The sequence below is a fragment of the Narcine bancroftii genome, chromosome 6 (genome assembly GCF_036971445.1).
Source record: "Narcine bancroftii isolate sNarBan1 chromosome 6, sNarBan1.hap1, whole genome shotgun sequence".
NCBI classification, from domain to species: Eukaryota; Metazoa; Chordata; class Chondrichthyes; order Torpediniformes; family Narcinidae; genus Narcine; species Narcine bancroftii.
This window is the reverse complement of record NC_091474.1, coordinates 183,188,772-183,215,857: the sequence shown is the minus strand read 5'-3', so window position 1 is coordinate 183,215,857 and position 27,086 is coordinate 183,188,772. Positions and strand designations below refer to the sequence as shown.

General features: G+C 40.3%; 1 protein-coding gene across 3 annotated transcripts in view; it reads left to right on the top strand.

Moving 5' to 3' along the window:
* The window catches only part of trdn (triadin), a 512,395-nt gene that overhangs the window by 142,661 nt on the left and 342,648 nt on the right, over nt 1-27,086 (top strand). For 2 of the 3 annotated variants that reach the window (XM_069886892.1, XM_069886891.1), the window contains one exon: nt 25,354-25,425. In XM_069886892.1, the coding sequence (XP_069742993.1) occupies nt 25,354-25,425 (72 nt within the window). Of the gene's footprint in view, nt 1-13,304; nt 13,457-25,353; nt 25,426-27,086 lie in introns of those variants that run through there. The other variant, XM_069886893.1, reaches the window with a different exon arrangement.

The window sequence follows — 27,086 nt, the reverse complement described above, 5'->3', positions numbered from 1 at the left end:
ACGTCAGCTGCAGGCTCGTTTGTGGCTGACAAGTCCGATGCGGGACAGGCAGACACGATTGCAGCGGTTGCAAGGGAAAATTGGTTGGTGAAGAGCTGGCTCTGAATGGGCAACTAAAGCGGCATCATCTGCAAAGAGTAGTTCACGGACAAGTTTCTCTTGTGTCTTGGTGTGAGCTTGCAGGCGCCTCAGATTGAAGAGACTGCCATCCGTGCGGTACCGGATGTAAACAGCGTCTTCATTGTTGGGGTCTTTCATGGCTTGGTTCAGCATCATGCTGAAGAAGATTGAAAAGAGGGTTGGTGCGAGAACACAGCCTTGCTTCACGCCATTGTATTAATGTAGTTAGACGGAATTCGACTATTACTTACAAACCTCGTGAGATTAATGATGAGTTTTATTTATTTTATAAGAAATTATATACTTCTGAAGAAAAACAGGAGAGCGGTTTGATTGACTCCTTTTTATCAGTGTTGAAATTAATGGTACTAGGAGAAGAAGACATATTGGAGCTGGAGGCTCCTTTTACTGATTTAGAAATTAAATCAGCTATGTTGGAAATGCCGAATGGAAAAACACCTGGTGATGATGGGTTTTTGGTTGAATTTTATAAGCTATTTTATGATGATTTATCTACAGTGTTTGGAGAAATGTTATGACAGATTAAGGAACATTATGATTTACCTGAATCATGCTCTAGTGCTTTAATTACTGTAATTCCTAAGAAGGATAGAGACCTGTTAAAGGTATTTTCATATAGACCAATTTCTTTGTTGAATGTAGACTATAAAATAATAGCTAAAGTATTAGTGAATTGATTGGCTAAATTTTTACCTAAGTTGATACATGTTGATCAACCAGGTTTTATAAAGAATAGGTATGCTTCATATAATATTCTTCAAGTGATTAGTTCGATTAATAAACATCAACAGTGTCCTGACCATCCGATGGTGATATCTCTTGATGCAGAAAAGGCTTTTGACAGAGTTTTAAATTTTTTTAAATTTTTCACACTATGAACCATACTGACCAAAATACAGACAAGCATTTCCCTCTTGAATATACACAGTGCCATTTCCTCCCCTTTCCCCCCTCCCTTCCCTCCCTCCTTCACCCCCCCCCCTCCCCACCCACTCAATGTTCAACATATATGATACATTAAACCCATTAAACAATGTCATCACACAATGAAAATAAACAAGAAATTTGTGTCTTCCACTTTTACATACTGGGTCAGTTCATTTAGTCCTCTTCTCCTTCTGTCATTTTAGGTGGTGGAGGTCCGCGGTAGGACTTCTCTGTTGTGTGTTCCATGTACGGTTCCCAAATTTGTTTGAATACTGTGATGTTATTTCTTAAATTATATGTTATTTTTCCCAATGGAATACATTTATTCATTTCTATGTACCATTGCTGTATTCTCAGGCTATCTTCTAATTTCCAGGTTGACATAATACATTTTTTTGCTACAGCTAAGGCTATCATAATAAATCTTTTTTGTGCTCCATCCAAATCGAGTCCAAGTTCTTTACTTCTTGTATTCTTTGGCTTGGCTTCGCGGACGAAGATTTATGGAGGGGGTAAAAGTCCACGTCAGCTGCAGGCTCGTTTGTGGCTGACAAGTCCGATGCGGGACAGGCAGACACGGTTGCAGCGGCTGCAGGGGAAAATTGGTTGGTTGGGGTTGGGTGTTGGGTTTTTCCTCCTTTGCCTTTTGTCAGTGAGGTGGGCTCTGCGGTCTTCTTCAAAGGAGGTTGCTGCCCGCCAAAACTGTGAGGCGCCAAGATGCACGGTTTGAGGCGATATCAGCCCACTGGCGGTGGTCAATGTGGCAGGCACCAAGAGATTTCTTTAGGCAGTCCTTGTACCTTTTCTTTGGTGCCCCTCTGTCACGGTGGCCAGTGGAGAGCTCGCCATATATATAAAGATCTCTGGATTTTTTGGTATGTTGCTTTTTGTGATTTTATTTAATACCTAGTTTAGATCTTCCCAAAACTTTTCCATTTTCTCACATGCCCAAATTGCATGTACTGTTGTTCCCTTTTCCTTCTTACAGCGAAAACATCTGTCTGATACTGTTGGGTCCCATTTATATTGATGCAAAATCAACTAATCCCTTTCACAATAGATAACCTTTCCTTTAGAAAATGGGAGGGAAAAGGGATCAAAAGAATAGAAAATTGTTTTTCGGGAAATAAATTATTATCTTTTGAACAAATGAAGGACAAATATGGTATAACTCAAGGTACAATGTTTGCATACCACCAACTGAAAACCTACTTGAAGGACAAATTGGGAAGCAGGCTGAGGTTACCAGAAGGAAGCAATTTTGAATATGTGATTACAGACACAATGATAATTAAAAGATTTAAAACAAACATGTACATCAAACTGCAAGAGAAAGAGAATGAGGAAACAAGCTGTAAACCCAAACAAAAATGGGAACAAGATCTAAACATAAAGATAAAGAATGAAACATGGGAAAAGCTATGCTCCAGAACTATGAGAAATACAATAAACACAAGGTTACGCATGATACAATATAATTGGTTACACAGGCTATACACCACGCCCCAAAGGCTTTCGACAGAGTTGAGTGGAACTTTTTATTTAAAGTCTTAAAGAAATTTAAGTTTGGTCCTTCTTTTATTGGTTGGATTAAAGCTTTATATAATAAACCAATAGCCAGGGTATTAACAAATGGTCAGATCTCGGAACCTTTTAAATTAACTCGTTCAACTTGACAAGGTTGTCCTTTGTCTCCAGCTTTATTTGCGTTAGTAATTGAACCTTTAGCACAGTTGATACGACAAAATACACAGACAGATACAAGGTATGAGAGTTTTAGACGAGGAGTATAAAATTAATCTATTTGCTGATGATGTACTGGTGTATTTAAAAAACCCAGCTCAGTCACTTTTACACTTGAAAGAATGTTTAATACAATATGGATCTTTGTCTGGATATAAAGTTAACTGGGAAAAAAGTGAAATTTTACCAATAGATGAAGGAGATTATTCAGTTTATAAGAATATTATTAATTTGAAGTGGACTGATTGAATTAAATATTTGGGTAAAAATGTGGATGTTGATTATCAATCTTTATATAAATTAAATTATGTACCGTTAATGAAAAAGATCAAAGCTAATTTGATTAAGTGAAATGATCTTCCTATAAATTTAATTGGAAGAATAAATACAATCAAAATGAATATCTTTCCACATATACAATATTTGTATCAGTCAATTCCGTGTTTACTTAATAAGAATTTTTTTTGAGATTTAAATAAAATGGTTAGGGAATTTTTATGGAAGGGTAAATTTCCAAGAGTAGCTTTGAATAAGCTAAGCTGGAAATATGCATTAGGGGGATTATGTTTACCATATTTTCAAAATTATTATGAGGCAGCTCAATTTAAATTTATTAGTTTATTAATGGATTTGGAACGGCCCCCTAGTTGGGCTAAAATTGAGATGATGAATATTTCTGAATTTGAAGTACATCAATTTTTGTTTTGGTGGAATTTAAATTTATTACAACAATATAATGTGCCTATACTAAAACATTTAATGAAGTTATGGATGATGAAAAATAGAATGATAGGTTCTAAGGGTAAATTATTAACTTTAACACCATTATTATAATAACCAACTTGTTCCTTTTTTAATGTATAATCAATGTTTATTACATTGGAAATCTAAAGGTATAAAAAATCTTGGGGGATTGTTTTAAAAAAGGTCAATTTTTATCCTTTAATCAAATGAGGGAAGATTTTGGTATTAATGAGAATTCTTCATTTGTTTATTATCAACTTCAATCCCTAGTAAAACAAATATTTGGTAAGAATATGATTTTACCTAAATTGACTAAATGTGAATCTTTTCTTGTGATTGCACCAAAGAAGGGATATATTTCATTGATGTACCAAATATTACAGGAAAGTATGGAAAAAAAGGGATGGAATGGATCTAAGGTTAAATGGGAAAAGGATATTAAGTTTACTTTTTCTGAGGATGATAGTGTTACTAGATTGATAAATGTTTGTTATGCAATGGTTAATTACAATTTTTTTTACATCAATTGTATTTAACACCTGAAAAGTTAAAAAAAAATATGGTTTTAGTGAATCATATTCTTGTTTTAGGTGTGGTAATTCGGTTGGAACTTTTTTTCATGCTGTTTGGTTAGGTGGACATATACAATCTTTTTGGAAAGCAATTCAATCATTTTTGGAACATTTGTATAAGATCAAAATATCTCTGGATCCAACAATATTTTTGTTGGGTGAGTTGAATCCTTTCAAAGATTTGGGATTAGATAAATTTCGTATTGCTTTTGTGTATTTAGCTTTATCTGTTGCAAAAAAATGTATAGCAAGTACATGGAAAAATGCTAATGTGATTGATATTGATATTAATAGATGGCATAATGAGATGAAAACTTGTTTAGTAATGGAAAAAATTACATTTGTTTTACATGATAATTTTTTTTAATAAGTGGTCTTTATATTTAGAATATTTACATTTAGATTTTCCTTGATTAGATTTTAGTAAATATATTTCAGTTTTCTTTTCTCTTTCTTTGGCTCTCCTAAAGAGAGTTGTCTGAGAGGGGGAGGGAGGGGGGGTTCTTTTTTCTTTTTTCTTTTTTTCTCTTTTTTTTATATAAAGCAAAAAAAATTATTGTTCATAATATGTATTTTTCTTATTGTATGTAATAACTTTGTTGAATGAATGAATAAAGTTATGAAAAAAAAGTAGGGTGAGTCCAACAAAGAAAGAGGTTTATATCATGAGAGAGAACAGATTTCTGTGAGTAAAAGGGAAAATATTATTTACATACTCAACAAACATAGTAATGAGATGGGAGGGGCATTGCCTACTTTATTTATTTTAATAGGCTTGCACATCATCGTACCTCAGTAATCACAGAGCACCTATGGCATAGGGAATATTAAAAGTGGTATGTAACTGGAAAGAAAAAGGTGTGAAAGACTAAGCTAGAGAAAAGGAGGCATAGGGAAAGATGGGAAGGGGGTGGATTACAGAAAATAGAGTAGTCAATTTTAACGCTAGCCAGTTGGATGGTGCCCAGACAGAATATGAGGTGGCGTTCCTCCAATTTTCCAGTAGTCTCAGTCTGGAAGTGCATAAGAGAATGGAAAGTCATGCTGGCAAGTGAATGGAATGGGGAATTGAAATGAATGGCCACTGGGAGATCCCTGCTGTTGCACCGGACAGAGCTGAGGTGCTCAACAAAGTGATCTTCCCAATGACTATTGTGAAGCTGCAGGAAGGATAGGTGTGTGTAAAATAAAATATGTTTTGTTTTAGTTATTTTTTTTTTAAATTATTGTCAACACAATCGAAGTAGATTCTGGGTTGAAATCCATGGAAAGAATGACACACATCACAGAAGCTGAAGACTGATTTATTGCACTGGCAACTCTGCTTATATTCTTTCCCCTCTGCTGACAATAGGAGTGATGTCACAGTAGCACCGGCCTCTGATTGGTTGGCATACCAATTGCTCGGTGTTTCCCACTGTGCAAATGGTCACCTTGGACGAAGGTCGTTGGCCCCTGCGGGGTCTGCATGGTTGCTGCATTTGTCAGCTATCTTGTGTACTGGGTCGGATCCCCAAATCAGTGATCGGAGTGCTGTTTTCTGCTTTCGAAGGCCTACCTCTGCATCATGGGCGCTGAGTGGATTCTGACTGGCTAATGTCCAGGTGTGCTGGCTTGAGGTGGTCGATGGTGAATGTCTCTTCCTTACTGCCAATATCTAGCATACATATTGACCAGTTGTGTCTGACTACTTTATATGGCCCTTTGTACAGCCATTACAGAGGGGTCCGGTGTGCCCCCATCTGAACAAAAATATGCACATAGGTCGCTAAGTTTTTGGGGACATAGGACTTAGCCTGGTTGTGCGGCAGAGGCTGCGGAGGTGCTTGAATACCCAATCTTTCCCTCAGCTTAGTCAATGTGGCCATCGTGTCCTCTGGGTCCTTGGCAGCAGCCAAGAACTCCCCTGGAATCACCAACATTATGCCATACACCATCTTGGCTGCTGAGGTGTTAAAATCTTCTTTTGGTGCAGTGTGTATCTCCAGGAGGGCCCAGGGTAGCTCATCTGCCCAGTTCAGCCCCTTGAGCCTAACCATTAAGGCTGCCTTTAGGTGCCTGTAGAACTGGTCCACCATCCTGTTGGTGTGAGGGTGGTACAGCATGGTGTGATGGCGCTGGGTTCCAAGCAAGTTGGCCAATGTTATCCAGACTCCCGAGGTCATATCCTTCTGGACTCCAAATCTCGACACCCAGGTGTTAATCAATGTCCTGGCACAGGGTTTGGTGGTTGTGTTGGCCAGTGGGATCACTTCCGGCAACCTTGTAGTGTGGTAATCATGGTGAGGAGATATCTCACTCTGTGGGAGACCAGTAGTGGTCCTACAATGTCAATATGGATGTGATTGATCCCTCGTTATGCTAGCTTGAAAGTCTGGGGTGGGAGGGAAGCTTTAACGTGTGTCTGCACTTTGAACGTCTGGCAGAGCATGACAGTCTGACCTGTTTTCGGAGACCGTGCCAGACGAACCTACTGGCCACCTTTTTGACAGAAATTCTGATGGTTGGGTGTGCCAGGTTATGCTCCGTGTCGAAAATCTGCTGTCTCAATGTTGCTGGCACAATGGGGCAGGGTTTGCTGGTGGAGATATCATAGAGGAACAGCTGGTTACCAGGGCTGATGGTGACATCCTCCAGCCTGAGCCCGGAAACTACCATCCTGTATGTTGGGATCTCATGGTCTTCTTGCTGTGCCCTGGCTAGGGTGAAATAGTCTATTCCCTGGGACAGGGCCTGGAGAGACTCGATCGCAGGATGGGACAGTGCGTGGCCAGCACATTGGTCCTGCCCGTGATGTGTTGGATATCCCTGGTGAACTCAGAGACGTATGAGAGGTGTTGCTGCTGCCAAGCCAACCAAAGGCCTGACACTTTATGGAAGGTAAAGGTTAACGATTTATGGTCCATTAAGAACTTAAATTGTCTACCTTCCAATAAATACCTGAAGTGTCTGACTGCAAGGTACAGCACAAATAGCTCCCAGACAAAGGCACTGTATTTGATTTTGGGTGGCTGCAGGTGTCTGCTAAAGAAGGCCGAGGGCTTCCATTGCCCTGCAATGAATTGCTCCAGTATGCTGTCTACCACTGTGCTGGAGGCGTCTACTGTGAGGGCAGTTGGTGCCTCTAGCCCAGGATGTACCAGAAGGTTGACTTTGGCCAATGCGCCTTTGGCTTTCTGGAATGCCTCCAAGGCCTCTTTGTGTTTACCTTTCTCTGCCATGAGTGCAAAAAGGGGGTGCATGATATGGGCTGCTGCCAATATGAATCAGTGATAAAAGTTTATCATACCGCCAAATTCCTGCAACCCTTTCAGTGTTCGGGGGTTGGCAAAGCACCAAACAGCCTCTATCTTTTTGGATAGCAGTTTATTGATTCAATGCCCCAGGAAGTCGATAATTTCCAACCCAAACTGCACTTTTCAGGGTTTATAGTTAGTCTGAATTTCTGCAGCCAGGTGCACTGTCACCTTAGATGGGCTGTGTGTTCTGTGTGATTGTGGCTGGCGATGAGAATATCCTCAAAATAGATGAGCATGAATGGAAGGTCCTGCCTATTGCATCCACCAGCCTTTGGAAGGTCTGGGCTGCGTTCTTAAGTCCAAAGGGCATTTTCAGGAATTTGAAGAGTCCAAAAGGGGTAATGATGGTGGTTTGAGGGACGTCATTGGGATGGACCGAGATCTGATGATAGCCCCTGATAACGTCGACATTTAAAATACCTGTGCTTCTTCTAAGTTAGCAATAAAGTCTTGGATATGGGGCATAGGGTACCTGTAAGGTATGGTGACCTTGTTGAGCTGGTGATAGTTACTACATGGCCTTGACCCTCCTGCTGCCTTAGTACCATGAGCAGGGGGGAGGCCCAGGGCTGTTGGAACACCACACTATCCCCAGCTCTTCTATTTTTTAAACTCCTTCTTGGTGAGAGTGAGCTTCTGGGGGTGGGTGGGGGGGAGACAACATGTCCTGGCATGGAGCAAGGGGACCTCGGTGACAATGTGGTGCCTTGGTTTGGCGGAGGAAAACTGTGGAACCACGATCGAAGGGAACTCTGCTAGGATCCGTGTAAAAGTGTTGTCGGACAAAGTAAAGCAGTTGAAATGTTGCCAGCTGTGTGCGGGGCCTAGTGATCTGCTCCATCGAGGCGCTATTTTCTTTCTTTGCCCTCCAGAGCATGCCCACCCAAGCTGCAACTTTCCTGGGGTCACTGAAATCCTCTTTGGTCAGCAAGAATCGGATATCCTTGGACAGCTGCTCCAGGAAAATCTGCTCGAAGAGCAGACAAGACCTGTGTCCCTTAGCAAGGGTGAACATCTCGTTCATGAAGGCAGATGGGGCCCTGTCCCCAATCCATCCATATGTAATAATCAGGCAGTTTGCTAACGCTGTGAGAGTCTGAAGTTGCGGGCTAATATCTCCTTGAGGGCATCGCATTTGCCTTGCTCTGGAGGCTGCTGAAGGAAGTCAATGACCCTTGCTGCTGTGTCCTGGTCAAGCAAGCTCACCACATAACATGGTCAGCGGTGGTGATCTGTCGAAGGTGGAACTGGACCTCAGCCTGTTCGAACCACATGTGTGGTTGCGACACTCAGAACGTTGGCAGCTTCAACAAAACCACGTGAAGAGCTGCTCAGTCTGTCATCTTCAGGTTCAACTGGCCGTTTTACCTGCCGGGATCACCAATGTAGTGTGTGCACTACCATGAAGTGGGAAAGAATGACACACATCCAAGAAGTCGAAGACTGATTTATTGCACTGACATCTCTGCTTATGTTCGCTCCCTGTTGCTGACGACAGGAGTGATATCAGAGCAGTGCTGGCCTTGGATTGGTTGGCATTCACACGTGGGACAAAGGTCTGCATGGTCGCTCCGTTTGCCAGCCATCTTGTGTACTGGATTGTGCCCCAGTAAGCGGGTCGCTACACCACCCAATTAACCTACCAACTCCATGTATTTTTAGAGGGTGGGGAAAACTGGAGCGTGTGGGTAAAAACCACGCAGGTCATGGGGAAAATTTATAAACTCCTTACAGAGCTCCCTGGATTCAAACCTAGGTCACTAGCACTATAATAGCATTGGGCTGGTCACTATGGTAATCATACCGCTCTAAACCATGAAGCTTCAAATGTTTCTGTTGTTTTGAGATGTTTTCAGTTAAATTATTTCTAAAAATGGTAATTTTTAAGCTATTGTCATTAAAAAAAAATTCAGAGAGTTTTTGCATATGTCTTGAATGAAAAAAGTTGACCCATTTCCTCAAGAATTTTGTGGGCTGGAATGGTTGTGGGGTTTTGCTCACATGATTTGTGCCCCATTCTTTATATTTGGAGCTCGTTCAGTTAACATCTGGTGAATTTGAGGATCTTGCTCTCTAAGATTTTCCATGTGAGTGTGGCTGACAAAAAGCATTGAACAAAATCTAGGCTAAGGACAATAAAGTTAATGCACAGTGTGAAGTTCTAAAGAAACTTGTTTAATTTGGAGCAGAATAAGCAGGTGACAGATGGTTACGTGAAAACATGGTGTCTTCAATTTGTCTAGGATGGTTTGCAAATGAAAAAGAGTTTTAAGAAGATCCTGGTAAAGTGTTCAGCAATGCCAAAGAGTATCTGGTGTCCATTGATGTTGTAAAAAAAATAAAAGGGTCATAAAGTATGCTTTGGAAAAGACTGTGACTGATTAACATTCTGAAGATTAATTGCCCATCACTAAAACAAGTGTTTTAATCCTAATTGCCAAAACAGTATTGTTGACTAAAGGGCATTGTTAGCATACTGGCAAATTCAAGAAGTAAGATAAATTCTGCATTTTGGTTTCATTATTTTCTATAAAAGTGAATAATATTAATACCATTTATGATATTTTGCATTGATAAATCAAGATGAAATCAGCATGTGCAGTAAGGAGCATATTTGTCAAAATGAGAGTAGTTACTTTACCTAAAGACATTGTCAAGTTCATTGGCTTTTTAATAAATGTGATTGTCATTTGATAAAGAACAAGATTGGTTGTTATGGAAACATGGAATGATGTTCATCATTTCTTGTGTAGTACATCCATTGGTCATACATCTTTTATATGCAGTCTTTATCAACAATCTATCATTATGAATAAAGAAGAGATATTAAGATTAATCACTGAATTTGAACTGTCCTTCAATGCTATTATATCCTTTTTGCGGTCTGCAATAAGTCAGAGTGAGATTGCTGTCAAATTAAGAGTATCTGTCTCAACGCCAGCTGCACTCTTTCCTGATGTGAACAATCCATGAGGAAGTTATTATATTCAAATGTTATTAATGGATTACAGACTGGAATTCTGTTCCATCAGTGTAAGTGTGGAGAGATAATTATGCTTCCTAAAATGGATGATTCAGTCAGTAAATTTCAAGAACTCCAATGGGTCAAGGCCAAATATCCCATAATTGAAGAGTCAGATAGCATGAAGTCCTACTTAAGAGGACAGAGGAAGAAGGTAATCTCTGGTTAAAAAGTTGAACATATTCTTGAAGAGGGATCAAATCAAATGTGGCTAAATAGGGGAAAAATGAGGGAGTTAATATTTTCAGATAATTACAGTTTTGATCATACCTTTTCATAAAAGATGTTCAAATATCTGAAAATAGTCACTGGAGACTTGGAATTACCACAGGATGTGGCACCATTCTGTTAGTAGAGGTTTCAATGGCTTTTCACAGCATTTCAACAATATGAAAGAATCATTTGGAATGCTGCAAGATGTTTAATGATCTGACAAAATATTAATGATTTTAAAAATGCTCATTTGGAAAGTCATGGCCAGTTTAAGGACAGCCAACATGGCTTTGTGAGGGGAAGATTATGTCTTACTAATTTGATAGTGTTTTCAGGTGATTAAAGTGGTCAATGAGGATTGGGCAGTGGATATCGTCTACATGTGCTTTAGTAAGACACTTGACAAGGTTCCTCATAGTGGGCACAATAGCATGGAATTCATGGTGAGTTGATAGTACGGTTATGGAATTGGCTGGTCCATCAAAGACAGTGGGTAGTGGTGGAAAGGTGTTCCACATGATTGCTGGTTGGTCCTTTGTTGTTTGCAATTGAAATAAATAACTTGAATGTGCAAGTGATGCTAAGATTGATGGGGCTGTGGTCTGTGCAGTGGTCTTCAAAGAATGAAGTGAGATATGGATCAGTTACATATGATCAGAAAATTGGCAAATGGAGTTTAAATTGGACCAAAATGTGGTGATGCACTTTGTGAGGTGAAATGCAAGAGAAACATATATAATTAATGGCAGGACTCTAAAAAAAATTCATAAGCAGAGACATATTGGTATTCAGGTGCATAGCTCCTTTAAAGTGCATATGACATTCCTGCCTTCATTGGTTGGGTGTTGAGTTGAAGTTATGTTGCAACTATATAAAACTTTGTTTAAGATGTATTTAGAATATTAGGTGCTATTCTGGCCACCCCTTTACAGGAACAATGTGATGGCTTTAGAGTGTGTACAGAACAAATTTTCCAGGATGCTACCTAGATTACAGTGTAGAAGCTATAGGAAAGGTTGGACAAAGTTATGTTGTTTTCTCTGGAGTGTCAGAGGCTGAGGAGTGCCCTGATAAAACATTATGAAATTAATGGAAACATTGATGAGTTAGGACAGAATATTTTCTCACTCACAATCTCCATCAATACTGCACCACAAGACTGCGTTCTTAGCCCCCTGCTCTACTCACTTTACACCTACAATCGTGCAGCTCAGTATGACAGTAACACCATCTACAAATTTGCCGATGATACCACAGGAGTGGGTTGTGTAAAGGAAGTGGATGAGTCAACATAAAGGATGGAAATTGAAAACTTGGCTGAATGGTGCATCAACAACAACCTTGCACTCAATGGCACCAAAACTAAGGAGCTGATTGTTGACTTCAGGAAAGGAAAGCCAGAGATGTACGATCCTGTGATCATTGGGGGATCAGATGTGGAGAGGGTGAGCAAATTTAAGTTCTTTGGAGTCACTATCTCAGATGATCTTTCCTGGACCGAACACACCACCAACGGCATCATGAAGAAAGCATGTCGGCACCTCTACTTCCTCAGGAGTTTGTGGAGGTTTGGTATGACATCAGAAGCCCTGGAAAATTTCTACAGAAATGTGGTGGAAAGTGTGCTGATCAGCTGAATCATTTTCTGGTATGAGAATGCCAATATCCCTGAGCGTAAAGCCCTCCAAAACAAGACATCACAGGCAAAAACCTCCCCACTATTGAGAACATCTACCTTTGGAGAGTAGCAACAATTATCAAAGACCCACATGCTCTGTTTTCATTGCTGCCATCAGGCAAGAGGTATAGGTGCCACAAGATTCACACCACCAGGTTCAGGAACAGCTGCTACCCCTTCACCATTAGACTCCTCAATGGCAAACTCAATCAGAGATTCATTTAAGGACTCTTACTTGTTCACTTTATTGATTTTATTTTTGTTCTCTGTATTGCACAGTCAGTTTGTTTACATTCATTATCTGTTAACAGGTCTTTGTTTGTTTACATGTTTACACTGTGAGTTTATTTTTTGCATGACCAAATAGGGGTAATTCTGCTGTGCCTGCAGGAAAAAGGAATCTCAGGGTTGTATGTGATGTTACGTATGTATACTGACCATAAATCTGAATCTGAGGTTAAGCTTGGAGGATTCTAAAGGAGATGTGCAGTGTAGATGCCTGGAACAAACTCAGAAGTAGTGGTGGAAACAGATACAATAGTAGCATTTAAAAGGTTTCTGGATAGACACATGAATATGCAGGGAATAGAAGGTACAATATATGATATTATGTCAAAGCAACCAAGATTTAGTATAAATTGGGCAAAATGTTCAGCGCAGATGTGTAGGTTAGAAAGCCAGTTCCTGTGCATACTACGTTCTGTTTCATCCTATAAATAGAACAACTGGAAATGAGATAGAGGTGTTTCTTTACTGTCAGTGAATTCATACGAATGAGCTTTTAGTTTTTATTCTCATCATCAACGAGAATGATCCTTCATGTTCTCAAAGTATCTGATTATATTGAATGCTATATGGCATGCTAGATTTAACAAGGATATGTTGGTCATGTGCATTGATTGAAATTTGATGAAGTCATAATATTTCACCATGAGGAACAATGGCACTTCCTGTGTCACAGCAAAATGTCTTTGTATGTGAAGTTGCAGAATTTCAGAAGCTGGTTAGAGCATGAAGCCATGCAAAATTAATGAAAATAACTGAAGACAATTTTTACCACTATTTGGATTTAGCTTCACTTTAATGGCAGGTCATCATTTAGAAAAGATAGGAGAGGGTTAGTAGAATCCAGAGAAGTTGATGTCAATGCCATCCAACTGGAGAAATCAACATTAATGCCATCTAGCCAGGGAGGTTGATGAGCCCACTCCCTGTTCTCCCTCTTTTCCCCATCCCTCTGTCTTCTTTCCTCCAGCTCTTCACCCTTTTCCCTCTCTATTTATAGACCCATCCCCCTTTCCACCTGTTTGCTGATGTGCCCTCCCTCCCTTATCCACCTATTACCTCTGGCCTGTGGGTCGGTGCTCCTACCCCTGGCCCTCCCACCACCATTTTGTTTGTGTGCTGTTAGGTCTGCTTTGTTCATGAATGAGTGAGACAAACACCAGACTGAGTCGAAATCAGGGTTCTTTGTTCTTTATTACCGGATTGTAACACTTGCGACTAACAATGTTAGTCGGAGAATGCATTCTGCCGTTATCAGCAAAATGGTGATTTTTTATACCCTTGGATACATGCTTAGAACATCATCATATCATTACTTGTCCAATGACTAAAACTGTTGCTATCCTTTCCCTGCTAGCTTCCTGCCTCTCAATCCATCAATGTCTCTCTTATCTTGTAAGTACAAGGATGCATTCACATCTTGTTACAGCCCTGTACAGGGTAACTCCTTACACATTCCCATCTCATGATGTTTTACCTTACAGTGCCTGCCTACATTTTGTTCATACCTTGACGAAGGGCTCAACCCTGAAATGTGGCTTATGTATCTTTATTTTTGTTCTATAAAGTACTCCGCGTGACCTGCTTAGCTTCTCCAGAATTGTTATTTTACTTCATTTTCGGTGTCTATAGATATTCGTGTCTTACAGCTTTAAAATAAGTTTGGATAAAAATGCGTCATTCATTCAAACTGTAAAATATAATTCTGGCTCATTGTAGCACTGTAGGAGTATAGAGATTATTTCTGTCAGACAAGATTACTCAGTTGTAAAATTCTTTACCTATCTTGAAGGGCCAATATTAAATCCTTCATTCTGGATGCATGAACAGCCATTGGCAAAGCAGACAGACAGTTCTGTGGCAGGTTATATTTTTCTATTAATTCTGGTTCATCCATGAGGATGCACTGGAATGGTGTAGGCAAAGGGGGTCATTGTTTCACTGCATGAAATTTTGCAGTGGGACAGTATATAGATTGAAGTGAAGGCATTGCAGCCAAGAATTTAATATTGGGGAGGGATTTTTTTCCCTTACTGAACAATGACTTATTGTCACGTTTCTTCATCAGTAGCAACATCCCATCCTGTTTTGTTAACTCTGATGTGACTTCTATTGCTATTTGATAAGGCAAGTAAACCAAACATTCTTTACTGATGGCAAAACACATACCAAACACAAGTGGATGAAAAAAAGGTGAGACCACATGGTAGGGATACATAACCTGTATTTTGTTGCAAATGTAAACTTTCAAAATACTTTAAACTATATCATTAGCAGGATTTTCATGTCCGGGTCAGACCACGGGTTCATGGACCATTTCAGGATTTGGACACTTTATTGCAGAACTGTACTGAGGAACCACTAACTGTTGAAGTGATTATTGAGGAGATGTTGAACTCTGAACTCCATCTTCTTACACTGGTAGTTTATTAAAATATTCTGATTACATTATTTATACAGAGCAGGTACAGGAAAATATTTATTTTCAACCAAATTAACACAACAGTTTTGCATGTATCCTATGTGCAAAGTACTTGTCGTAATTGTGCAGATTATAGCACCTGAATCGAAATATTTTTTGTAAAATGTCATGAAACAGTTCTGACGAACATGATTTAGGCCTCATGTATAATACCAGATCCTACATTATGATATTCTGACCATGTGAACAATTTATATTATGAAAATTGCACATATTATCAACTAGTTTATGAGAAGAATATGTATAACTGATGTGGTAGGCCTAAATTATGCACTTGCACTGTGAAAATCATGTACATATCAAAAGTTCATTGCTATCAACAATAGAAATGTATTTGAAATCAACAGGAATCAACAGTTGTACATCAACAGGAGTTTGGATTAAGTTATCAAATTTTAGCTAGTAGTTAGACAAGTTAACTTTAAAGTTTATATATTCACATAGTAGAAGAGTACAACTTACAGAGGATAGCATTGCAAAAAAAAAAAAATCAATTACTACCAAGCATGGCAGCATTCACTGTTGTGGAGTTCATTCAGTGGCCTGATGGTTGTAGGGATGAAACTCTCTTTAAGCCTGCTGGTATGTGCTTTCACACTCTTAACTTTTCTCCCTGATGGGTGGAGTGAGAAGAGAGTGTTCACGATGTGATAGATCCTCCAGTATGTTTGCTGCCTTTTGTGGACAGCTGGAAATGTAGATATAGTCCTTGGAGAGGGCAAAAGTATGAGTGATGTTCTGAATTGGCTCACCACCTTCTGTAGCTTCCAATTTTGAATTGAGTAGCTTCTATGCCACACCTTGATGATTTACACAAGTTTGCTTTTGATAGTGTACCTGTAGAAGTTGTTGAGGATTAAGGGGGATATGCTGATCTTGCTAAGAAAGAAGAGGTGTTGGTGTGATTCCTTTTCCATTGCATCAACATGCTTGGCCTCATTCAGATAGTTAGAAATATTTATTCCTAAGAACTTGAAGCTATCTACTCTTTCCACTTCAGTACCATTGATGTGGACAGGGGTGTGAACTCTCTGTCCCTTCCCTTGAAGTTAATGATCATTTCCTTTGTCTTATTGACCTTGAGAGAAAGTTTCTTACCTTGGCATTATGTCACTAAACATTCAGTCTTCTTGCTTTACTGTGTCTCATCATTATTTGATAATCAGCCCACTAGTGAGTTATTGAATTTGAAGATGGAGTTGGAAAGGTATTTGGCTCTACATTCATGAGTGTTGAGGGAGTATAGTGGGGACTGTGTAGATATCCTTAAGGAATGAAAAAGATGTTGTTACCCATCTTCATTGATCGTGGCTGTTAGACAGGAAGTCAACAATCCAACTGCAGAGGCTGAGACCTAGATCCTGAAGTTTGGGTATTGTAACGTGGTTGATTGCACTCAGAGACTTGTGAGGAATACAAACATGCTTTACAATCAATAGTTTACAATCAATGGCCAGTAGATACAATAGTCCTCAGGTGAATTTGAGGTAAGGGGAAAACCAGGGTTTATATTGGGGTAGGTGAGGGTGGAGCCAAGGGAAGAGCCAGCCATCTGAACAATACACAGACAGTTCCAGTTCACTGCATTCATCCCTTCCTTTAGAAGCCTGCAGGTGAAAAACAGAGACCATATATTCAAAAAAACTTATAGTTTACAAATATTTACAAGTTGATCTTGTCAAGGAGGTCTAGTTATTCTGGATGAGTGCCTCAGTACTGGAAGACTTCCTGAACTTTGTGGACCCTGTGTGGTGTAGAGTTACTGGGTCTTGAGGGCTCTGGCTCTGGTTGCAGAGTTGATTGACCCACTTACCGAGCAGTATCATCCGGAACCCTGGATGTGGTACTTGGTGGTTCCTGCCTTCGTTGAAGCATTGGATTCTCAGTTTCGATGGGTGCTAGGTCTCTGTTTGAGATAGTGTTCCCTCTACCATCAGGGTATGCCACGTAGGCAAACGCTGAATTGGCATGCAGCAGGTGCACCTTCTCAATCAGGGGGTCTGTCTTGCTCCTCCTCACTTGCTTTCTCAGCAGGACCAGCCCTGGTGCCATTAACCAAGCCAGGAGGGTGGTCCCTACATGGATTTCCTATGGAAAGTGAATGTGAGCTTATAAGGAGTTCCACTGGTTGCAGTGCAGAGAAATGACCTTATCGAGTGAAGTGCTGTGGGTCGGACTTCTTGCCAGCATGAGTCTGGAAGCCCTTTAGAGTGTAGAGCCAATTTCATGGCCTTTCATACTTTTTCCTTTTCATCTTGTCTGTTCCCCTGGGGATTTTAAAAGGTATTGGCTCAAGCAGGACGACTAGTTAAAGCAGATACTTGCGTAACTCTTCGCTCATAAATGATGAGCCCCGGTCACTATGGATTTAGCTGAGATAGCCAAACAGGGTGAAAATAGAGTTCAAGCCCCTGATGACCGTGGTGGTGGTCTTGTCTGGGCAGAGGATGGTGAATAGAAAATGTGAATACTTGCTGGTGGAAAGGAAGGGCCCCTTGAAATCAACACTGAGTTGTTCGAAAGGGGCAGAATGCCTTTATCAGGTGTGCTTTGTCAGGGCAGTAAAAGTGCAGTTTACATTCAGCGCAGACCTGAAGTACCTGGTCATTTCCCTGAAATCCTCAATAGTGTTGGGCAGATTGCATGCCATGACGAAGTGAGCCATGCCCAGCGTGTGCAGAGGAACAGCTTTTTGAGAGAGCATCTGGAGGCTCATTCAGACTTCCGAGCCTATATGGTATATCATAATTATAGGTGGAGAGTTCGATCCTCCACCTGGCAATTTGTCATTCTTTATTTACCCCTTTTTGCGTTATTAAACATGAATGCCACTGATTGCTGGATGGTGAGCATTGTGTAAATTTTCTGCCTGCCAGGTAATGCCTCCAGTGATTAATGGCCTCTATAATGGCTTGGGCCTCTTTCTCCACTGATGGCTTCCAAATCTCATAGCCTTGTAGGATGCATGAAAAAAAGGCAACTGGCCTGCCCACCTGGTTAAGGGTAGCGGCCAGAGCTACGTCAGAGGCATCGCTTTCCACTTGGAAAGGTGCATTCTCGTTCACTGCTTGTAAGGTGGCCTTTGCGTTGTAGCTCTGAATGTAGCCAAAATCCACCTGGGCTTCAGCCAATAATGACAAGATGGTGGATTTTAAGAGGGGGTGGTCTTAATCCGCATCGTGATGGACCCACTGGGCATAGTAAGAAAAGAAGTCCAGGTGCCTCCTTAAGGCCTTCATGGTCTTCAGGATCGGTGGGTTTAACAGGGGGTGCATTCGATTGGTGTCAGGACCAATGATACCATTCTCCACCATATAGCCCAGAGTCACCAGACATTTAGTCTGGAACATGCACTTACTGGAGTTGTATGTGAGATTCAGGGATTTGGCCATGTGGAGAAACTTCTGGAGGTTGGTATTGTGGTCTTCCAGAGAGTGTCCACAAATGGTGATGTTGTTGAAGGTGACCTTTAACCCATATTCATCGACCATTTTGCCCATCTGTCTTTGGAAGACCGAGACCCCATTAATGATACCAAAAGGGACCCTCCAGAACTGATAAAGCCATCCATCTTCCTCAAATGCTGTGTAGGGCCAGTCCTTGGAATGGATCAGTAACTGATGGTATGCAACTTTCAGGTCAATGGTCGAATAGATCTGATACTACATAATTTTGGTTACCATATCCAAAATTTGAGGGAGGAGGTATGCATCTAGGAGTGTGAAGCGATTAGTTGTTTGGCTATAGTCAATCACTAGCCTGGACTTTTCTCCTCCTTTTTAACTACCACTTGGGCTCTCCATGGGCTGTTGCTAGGCTCAGTGATATTTTCTTTGAGAAGCCACTGCATTTTGGCTCTGATAAATTCAGATAAATCCCCTGCACTTTGTGGCTATCGGCTTGAAATTGGGAGTCGGGTTTGGAAACAGTGGGAGGGGGATCAATATTTAGGGTGGCGATACTGCATATGGCGTCCAGTTTTGGGACATTCTGTTCCACACTGTGATTGGAGGAAGTGGGCCTGAGTACTCCATGGTCACACTTTTAAGGTGACACAGAAGTCCAGGCCCAGCAACACTGAAGCACACAAATCCTTCAGTACATACAATCGGAACATAAAATTCCCCCCCTTTTACAGTTAGATGTACTATACCATACCCCTAGATTGTCACAGAGTGTGAGTGCGATGCTAGGTGAATACGATAGCCCATTGGATAAATTTTTAAGTTGTACAACAGAGTGCTCATAAAGACCTCAGTGGAGCCAGTGTCTACCAAAGAATCAATCAACTGTCCGCTTACCCTCATCTCCATTATCGAGTTATTCAATTGGTGAGGTATTGCCTGATACAGGACAATCGACGATGGTGCTCTGGAAACCACGTTGCTCCCCATGTCGATTCTCTCCTCTTGGGCTGCAGGCAGACAAGATGGTATCGACGATGAGGCAGACAAGATGGCTGTCATTGCTTCTCATGATGCTTTACTTTCGGTGTCAGGTGCCGTCATGAGGTGCAGCAAGATGCTGACAGCGAGCAGCATGGAGAGGCCGGGGCTGGCACTTTGGGACTCTGGCATGGGTTAAATATCATTTTGGGGGTCACACACACGATTGCCCACTTTGGGTTCCCCTTGGCCCTACAGACCTTTACCCAGTGACATCACTTACATCATCCTGAGCACATTGTGTCCTTCACGGGGCATTGGGCATTGGGGTGCTGTGGCTGTCCACAGAAGTAGTATCCTCGGTTGTGCATGGTGGCAGCAGTTGGTGCTGGGGCTGCGGGGGTCGCCAGCACCCCACTGACCTGGTCTTCTGGAAAGGCACCTAGTTGGGCCTGTTTAAGTGCTTTTGCCAGCTCCCGGATGCTGGCCAAGTCTTTCTTCCCCAACTCTAGCAGTCACTGCCTCACATACCATGACCTCACTCCTGCCATGAGGGTGTTCCGAATTTGTTCCTTCTCTCTCACCCGGGCCATGACTGCTTTGTAGTGGCATTTTCTGGTCAGGGCCAACAGTTCAAGGACATAATCGTCCAGCAACTCACTCGGGCATTGCCGACGTTGAGAGGGCAGGTGTCTCACCAGTATGTCATTCTGAGGCCTCATGTAGCAGGCCTTCAAGCCTTCTATGGTAGATTTGTAAGTTGCACAGTTCCTTATGACCGTGAACCCCTTGGGGCCGACTTGAGAGAGAAGTGCGGAACTCTGGAGACTTACAAGTTGAAGACGTCTTGCATGGCTGTCAGGTAAGACTGGAAGCACTCCAGCCAATAGGCAAATTCTTTGGGGCCTCTCAGGACAGAGGGTTGACCTGGAGCATGCCTGGCTTCATCAGGGCTTCTATCCTGTTTCAAAGTTAAGCTATTAAAATTGTATTATGGCTGATTGCACTCAGAGACAAGTAAGGAGTACAAACACACTTTTAATAGCTTACAATGGCTGGTAGATACAATAGTCCTCAGGTGAATCTGAGGTAAGGTGGGAAAACCAGGGTTTATATTGGGATAGGTGAGGGTGAAGCCCAGGGAGGACCCAGCCATCTGAACAATACACAAACAGTGAATTCCAGTTCACTGCAGGTATGATCATACATATTTTGTCCAGCCATTATATTTTGAAAAGACTAACACTATAGATAGACATTTACAGATCAGAAGACAGTCATTCAATGTGACATGTATGTTCAAACACTTGTGTTTTTTTAAAAACTCCTTTGAATTAGGCAGCCAAGAACAATAGAAAAAAAGGACATAGGGATAAAAGTGATAGAATCATTATGGGTTGAATTAAGAAATGTCAAGGGTAAAAGGACCATATTAGCAGTTATAAACAGGCCCCCAAACAGTAGCCAGGAAGTGGATAATGAGCTACAGCAGGAAATACAGAGGGAATTCCACAAGGATAATATCAAAATAATTATGGGGGATTTTAACATGGCAGGGGATTGGGAAAGACAGGAAAATACTGGAAGCCAGGAGAGAGTTTGTAGAAAACCTAAGAGATAGCTTTTTTGAATAGCTTGTTGAGAAGCCCACCAGGGGATCTGCAGTTCTGGATTGGGACATGTGCAATGAACTCGAGGTCATTAGGGATCTAAAGGTCATAGAACCTTTAGGAAGCAGCAATCATAGCATGGTTGAATTTAATTTAAAATTTGAAAGGAAAAATCTTCGTGGATGTATCAATTTTTCAGTGGAATAAAGGAAATTATAGTGGTATGAGAAAGGAACTGGCTCAAGTAAACTGGGAAAGCAAACTAACTGGAGGATCAGAGCAGGACTGGAAGATATTTTTGCAAGTAACAAAAGGCATGCAGGATAAATATATTCCAAAGAAAAAGAAATTTGTCCAAGGAAAGATGGTACCATTGTGGCTGACAAAAGAGGTGAAGGCTAAGATAAAAGCAAAGGTGAGGGCATATAAGGAAGCTAAGATTAGTGGGAAATCAGAGGACTGGAATTCCTTTTGACAATTACAGAAAGAGACAAAAATGTAATTCGAAAAGAAAAGATGAGCTATGAAAGGAGATTAGCTAACAATATTAAAAATGATACTAAGAGTTTTTTCAAAACTAAAAGGAATAAAAGAGAGACACGTGTTAACATAGGATCGATAGAAAACGATGCTGGGAAAATTGTAATGGGTTATAAAGAGATGGCAGAGGAACTTAATCAATATTTTGCATCTGTCTTCACCGTGGAAGGCATTAGTAATATTCTGGAGAGTCAGAGGCTTCAGGGAGTAGAGTTAGATTCAGTTAGGGTTACTAGAGAAATTGTATTAGGTAAACTAAACTGATTAAAGATTGATAAATCTCCCGGACTGGATGAGGTGCATCTGTGGGTTTTGGAAGAGGTGGCTTTGGAGATTGTAGATCCATTGGTGATGATCTTCCAGAAATCGATAGACTCTGGAGAGATTCCAGAGGATTGGAAGGTCGCAAATGTGGTTCCGCTGTTTAGAGGTGGGAGTCAGAAAAAAGGAAACTAGAGGCCAATTAGTCTGACGTTGATGGTTGGGAAGATATTAGAGTCGATCCTCAAGGATGAGGTGATGAAATACCTAGAGAAGCATGACAGGATAGGTTCAAGTCAGCATGGTTTTTTAGATCCTGTCTGACCAACCTATTAGACTTTTTTGAAGAAATCTCAAGTAGGAGAGGCTGTGGATGCTATCTTTTTAGATTTTCAAAAGGCTTTCAATAAGGTGCTGCATATTAGGCTGCTAAATAAAATGAGGGCCCATGGAATTACAGGGAAATTTTTAAACTGGATAGAAAAGTGGCTGATAGGCAGGAAGCAAAAGGTTGAAATTAAGGGTTCCCATTCTGGATGGCTGCCTGTAACTAGTGGTGTTCCACAGGGGTCAGTATTGTGGCCACTGCTGTTTACAATTTATATTAATGATTTGGATTGTGGTGTGAATGGTTTTGTGGTCAAATTTGTGGATGAGACCAAGATAGGTGGCGGAGTAGGAAGTGTAGTAGAAACCGTAAAGTTGCAGAAGGATATAGACAGATTAGGATATTATGGCAGATGAGATTTAACATGGAGAAATGTACAGTTGTACATTTTGGCAGTGGAAATAAACAGGCAGAATACTATTTGGATGGGGTGAAAATGGTATGCAAAGGGACCTGGGTGTCTACGTGCAGGGAAACCTAAAAGTTAATGACCAGGTGAAATTGGTAGTGAAGGAAGTGAATGCTATATTGGCATTATTTTCAAAAGGAATAGTGTATAAGAGTAAAGAAGTGTTGAGGCTCTACAGGGCACTGGTGAGCCCTCATTTAGAGTACTGTGTGCAGTTTTGGGCCCCTATCTTAGAAAGGATGTGATGAAGTTGGAGAGGGTGCAGAGGAGATTTACTAGGATGATTCCCGGAATGCAAGGGCTAACATACGAGGAGTGTTTGGCAGCTCTTTGATTGTATTCATTGGAGTATAGGAAAATGAGAGGAGATCTCATAGAGGCATTTCGTATTTTGAAAGGTTTAGATAGGGTGGATACGAGTAAGATGTTTCCCTTGGTGGGTGAATCGAGGACAAGGGGTCATAGTCTGAAGATTAGAGGTTATCCATATAAAACAGAAATTAGGAAGAACTTCTTTAGCCAGAGGGTCATGGATCTGTGGAACTTACTGCCACATACAGCAGTGGAAGTCAGATCACTGGGAGTATTTAAACAAGAAATAGACAAATATCTCATTAGTGAGGGCATCAAGGGATATGGGGAAAAGGCTGGAAATTGGAACTAGTGTAGATTTACAGAACAGACTCGATAGACCTAGTGGCCTTGTTCTGTTCTTTTGTCTTGTGGTCTTGTGAAGAACAAAGAAGAAAACAAATATAACTGCCATGACTTGGTAGTCAGCTATAAACAAAAAGTATTAATCATTTTTACTCTTTCACTTGTTTGTGGATTTACCAAAGCTTTGGCACTAGAGCATGCACCCCCTCAATTAGACAGAACAAATATGAATTGGGCAAACAATTACATAGTTCAGAACTTTTTAAAACTAATGAGGAAATGTTAACCCTATGTTGACTTCACTTCAGAACCACAGTTATCAGGAAATAATGGTCTCAATTGAATTTTTTATTGTCATATGTACTGAGCTATAGTGAAAATCTTTCTTTTACATGCTATCCAGGCTCATCAATCTGTATACTATAGTACAACAGGTAGCACATGAATAAAAACCAAAGGGGCAGGGAATGGAGTAACAATAAAACAAAGTGAAGGGTATAGTGTCACATAAGACATGGTATATTGTTGAAGATAAAAAATACAATTAAACAGTCAAGTGAGAGGTCCATTTAAGAGTCTGATAACATTTGGAAAGAAACTATCTTTGGATCTGGAGAAGCATGTTTTCAAACTTCTGTTTAATATGAGGCAGACAAGAAAGTGTTTCTGGGATGGAATGGGTCCTTTCAAGGTAACTGGAGGTGTAATTGGAGAAAATATTTGTTTAAGTAATGGTGTGACAGCATTCCCAACTTTCTGCAGTTTCTTGTGATCTTGGGCAGAGCAGTTCCCGTATCAATACGTCTGGATCATAATGCACCTATAAAATTGGTAAGAGGCACTGGGGACTTACACATTTCTTTTGGCAACTGAGGACCAAAAACCTACTGATTCCCATTCCACAGATGTTGTTTAATAGACTATTTCTATCATTTTCTGTTTTTATATCACCATCTGCCACTAATCATCTATCATTAAGTGTCTGAATAAATTTCATCATTGTTAACTGGAGAGTGATCTGGAATAGATCAGTTTGTATTATTTACCCTGCATATTTCAGGTTATAACTGAAGCCATTTATACAAGACTTAACTATGATGTTGTCCAACATTGCTTTAGATGGAGCACACAGATATGTAATACTGACCTGCTCTGTGGCCTTGTGCATGCAAAATAGGATAACTCCCCAGTCTTTAGCATGGATATGCACAGTAACTCAATATGTCCTAGGATCTTGGAAGCTAAACAAGTGGTACTCAGTGGAAATTGCTACTTCAAGTTGAGAGGAGGAAAGTGAATTGCTCAGTAAATCTTACACTGGGAGAAAGTATTTTTGTTTACTACCACTTGACTAAACATTATAGAGTTGGAGATGATCAGCAAATATCTGTTCATTTTATAAACAGATTAAATAAAATCTATTGGAATTCAAATTATGCATTCTCTTTAATAAGGACAATAGTATAATGACAAAAATTCAGAGAGCTGAAATAATACATAACTATGATATGCAATGCACCTTATAGAAAACTGCTATATGGAAACCAGCTTTGTAAATCTAGTAGTTATTGCTATGTTTTAATGATGGATAACATTAAGAAAAGATTAATTACTTGCAAAATAATCAGATTCATTTTTGTCTTTTTTTCAGCTTTGCTAGCTAAGAAGAAACTTACAATATATTTCACTTGTTTTTTTTTTCATTTTGATGCAAATCTGACAGAATTGATAGATAAAAATATTATAGTGCAGGCAGTAGAGAAATGTATTTTGCACATTTTATTGGATATCCTTTTTAAATGGCTGTTTTTTTTTAACTTGTGTTGGAATTGTATCAAATTAAGATTGAGTAGAAAATAGTTGGTGTACAATTAGTAACAGATTTCACTTACTCTGAGAAAGAATCTTGCTGAGCAAGATCCTTCAGCCAGACTGTATTAGCTTCCCTTTCATGTTTTTTTTTAAATCAATCTCAATGCTTACACTTTCAATTATAGAGACTAAAAGACTGAAACCTGAAAAGAAGATAAAAGTAAAAGAAGAAGTGAAACAAAAAGCTACACTGAAAGGTAACTACCAGCCTGGAGAGTTAAAGGCAAAAAAAAATTTCATGATATACTTGAGTAGAGAAATAAGCACATCAACATCAATATTTGTACTTTTGATTGTTGTTTTGTTCAAATTCTAAGAATATAGCTGTTAAACAGTGATGCATGAACTCTGTACATACTGTTGGATATGGTTTAAGCAATAGGCTTTGTCTTTGTACTTTGTCTGCCAAGTAAGAGTTGCTCAAGTCTTTAAATAGCAGATCATAAGATTACAATGTTGTATTAAGTAGATATTTTTCAGAGTGTTCCTGTTCAGCAGCTGCCAAAAACTCCATCCAGAACAAAGTGGCACACTTCTAAAATCTGAGCTTGGGTCTTTAAGAGTGAAATTAGGAAACACTTCTTGAGTGATAGAAATTTGGAACTCTCTCCTTGACAACTTTTCAATATAGGTTTGATTAAAATGTTCATGACTGAAATCAATAAATTTAGATGAAGGCTTTCAATGGATTCAAACCAAAAGCGTGTAAATATAATTCAGCCAAAATGTAACCGAGTGGCAAAAGAGGCACAAGGGTCTGAATTTTCTGTACAGTAATGATGAAAATAAATTTGAGTTAGGATTCTTTCTTATTAGAATGTAGACGGAGAAAAAATGAGGTTAACATTTTAAAATGATGGGCATAATCTGATAAATAGATTTAGAATTGCCTTTGGAACTTTGCCCAGCAATATGCTAATGGAGAATAAGATGCAAGTGCAAGAGTGCCTAATGTGAGTATTTTCCGGCCTTCTCTTGATTAAAAAAAAAAGAGACATTTGCAAATAGTAAATAAGCCTACATATCTACTAATATTTTATCAATTGACCCATTGAGTTAATATCAAATAAGGCTTCAAGCCTTTGTGAAATATTAAACATTTTTCTAGATATGTTCTGATCATTGTAACCTGAGCAATGGGATCAGAAATTTAATTGTACATTAAGAGTATTTCTGGAAATTTCCTTTGACATCTCAGTAAATGTGCCTACAAATTAGATGCTGTGATTGTCATAAAAACACAGAAATGCTGGAGGAACTCAGCCAGTTTCACTGCGTCCATAGGATGTAAAGCTATATTGCTGACATTTCAGGCCTGAGCCCTTCTTCAAGGAGTAAGCAAAAATCAGAAAGGCATCTGAATAAAGACTGGAGAGTGAAAGGGGGAAGAATGGGAGGGGAAGAAGTCCAGGCCAAAAGCTGTTAGTTGGATATGAAAGGAGACAGAGGGAAAAGGAAAGAGAGAATTAGACTGAAGGCCTTTTCATGCCAGACCTCCACCTGGAGGCTGGTTATAAGCATGGGAGGGAAAACATAAACTTACCTTTCATGGAATAGCCCAAAAAGGCTTCTCCTGCATCGCATTGTGCCCTTCAGAGCTGATGGAGGCAGGGTGACTGGTGCTGTAGCGCCACCTGTCATAAATGTGGCACAGCAATGACCGTCTTCCCTACCCATAATCTCCCACACAACTGAACTGCTCTATGTTTCTCAGAACAGTTCCAGCTGCAGGGGAATTATGGGTAGGGAAGACGGTCATTGTGCTGCTGCATTTTGCGCCTGGCGAGGTGCCGGAGTGGCCAGCGGGGTTGTCACAGCTCGCACCAGCTGCACCCTGGTGGCCCCCACTGGGCCCCCC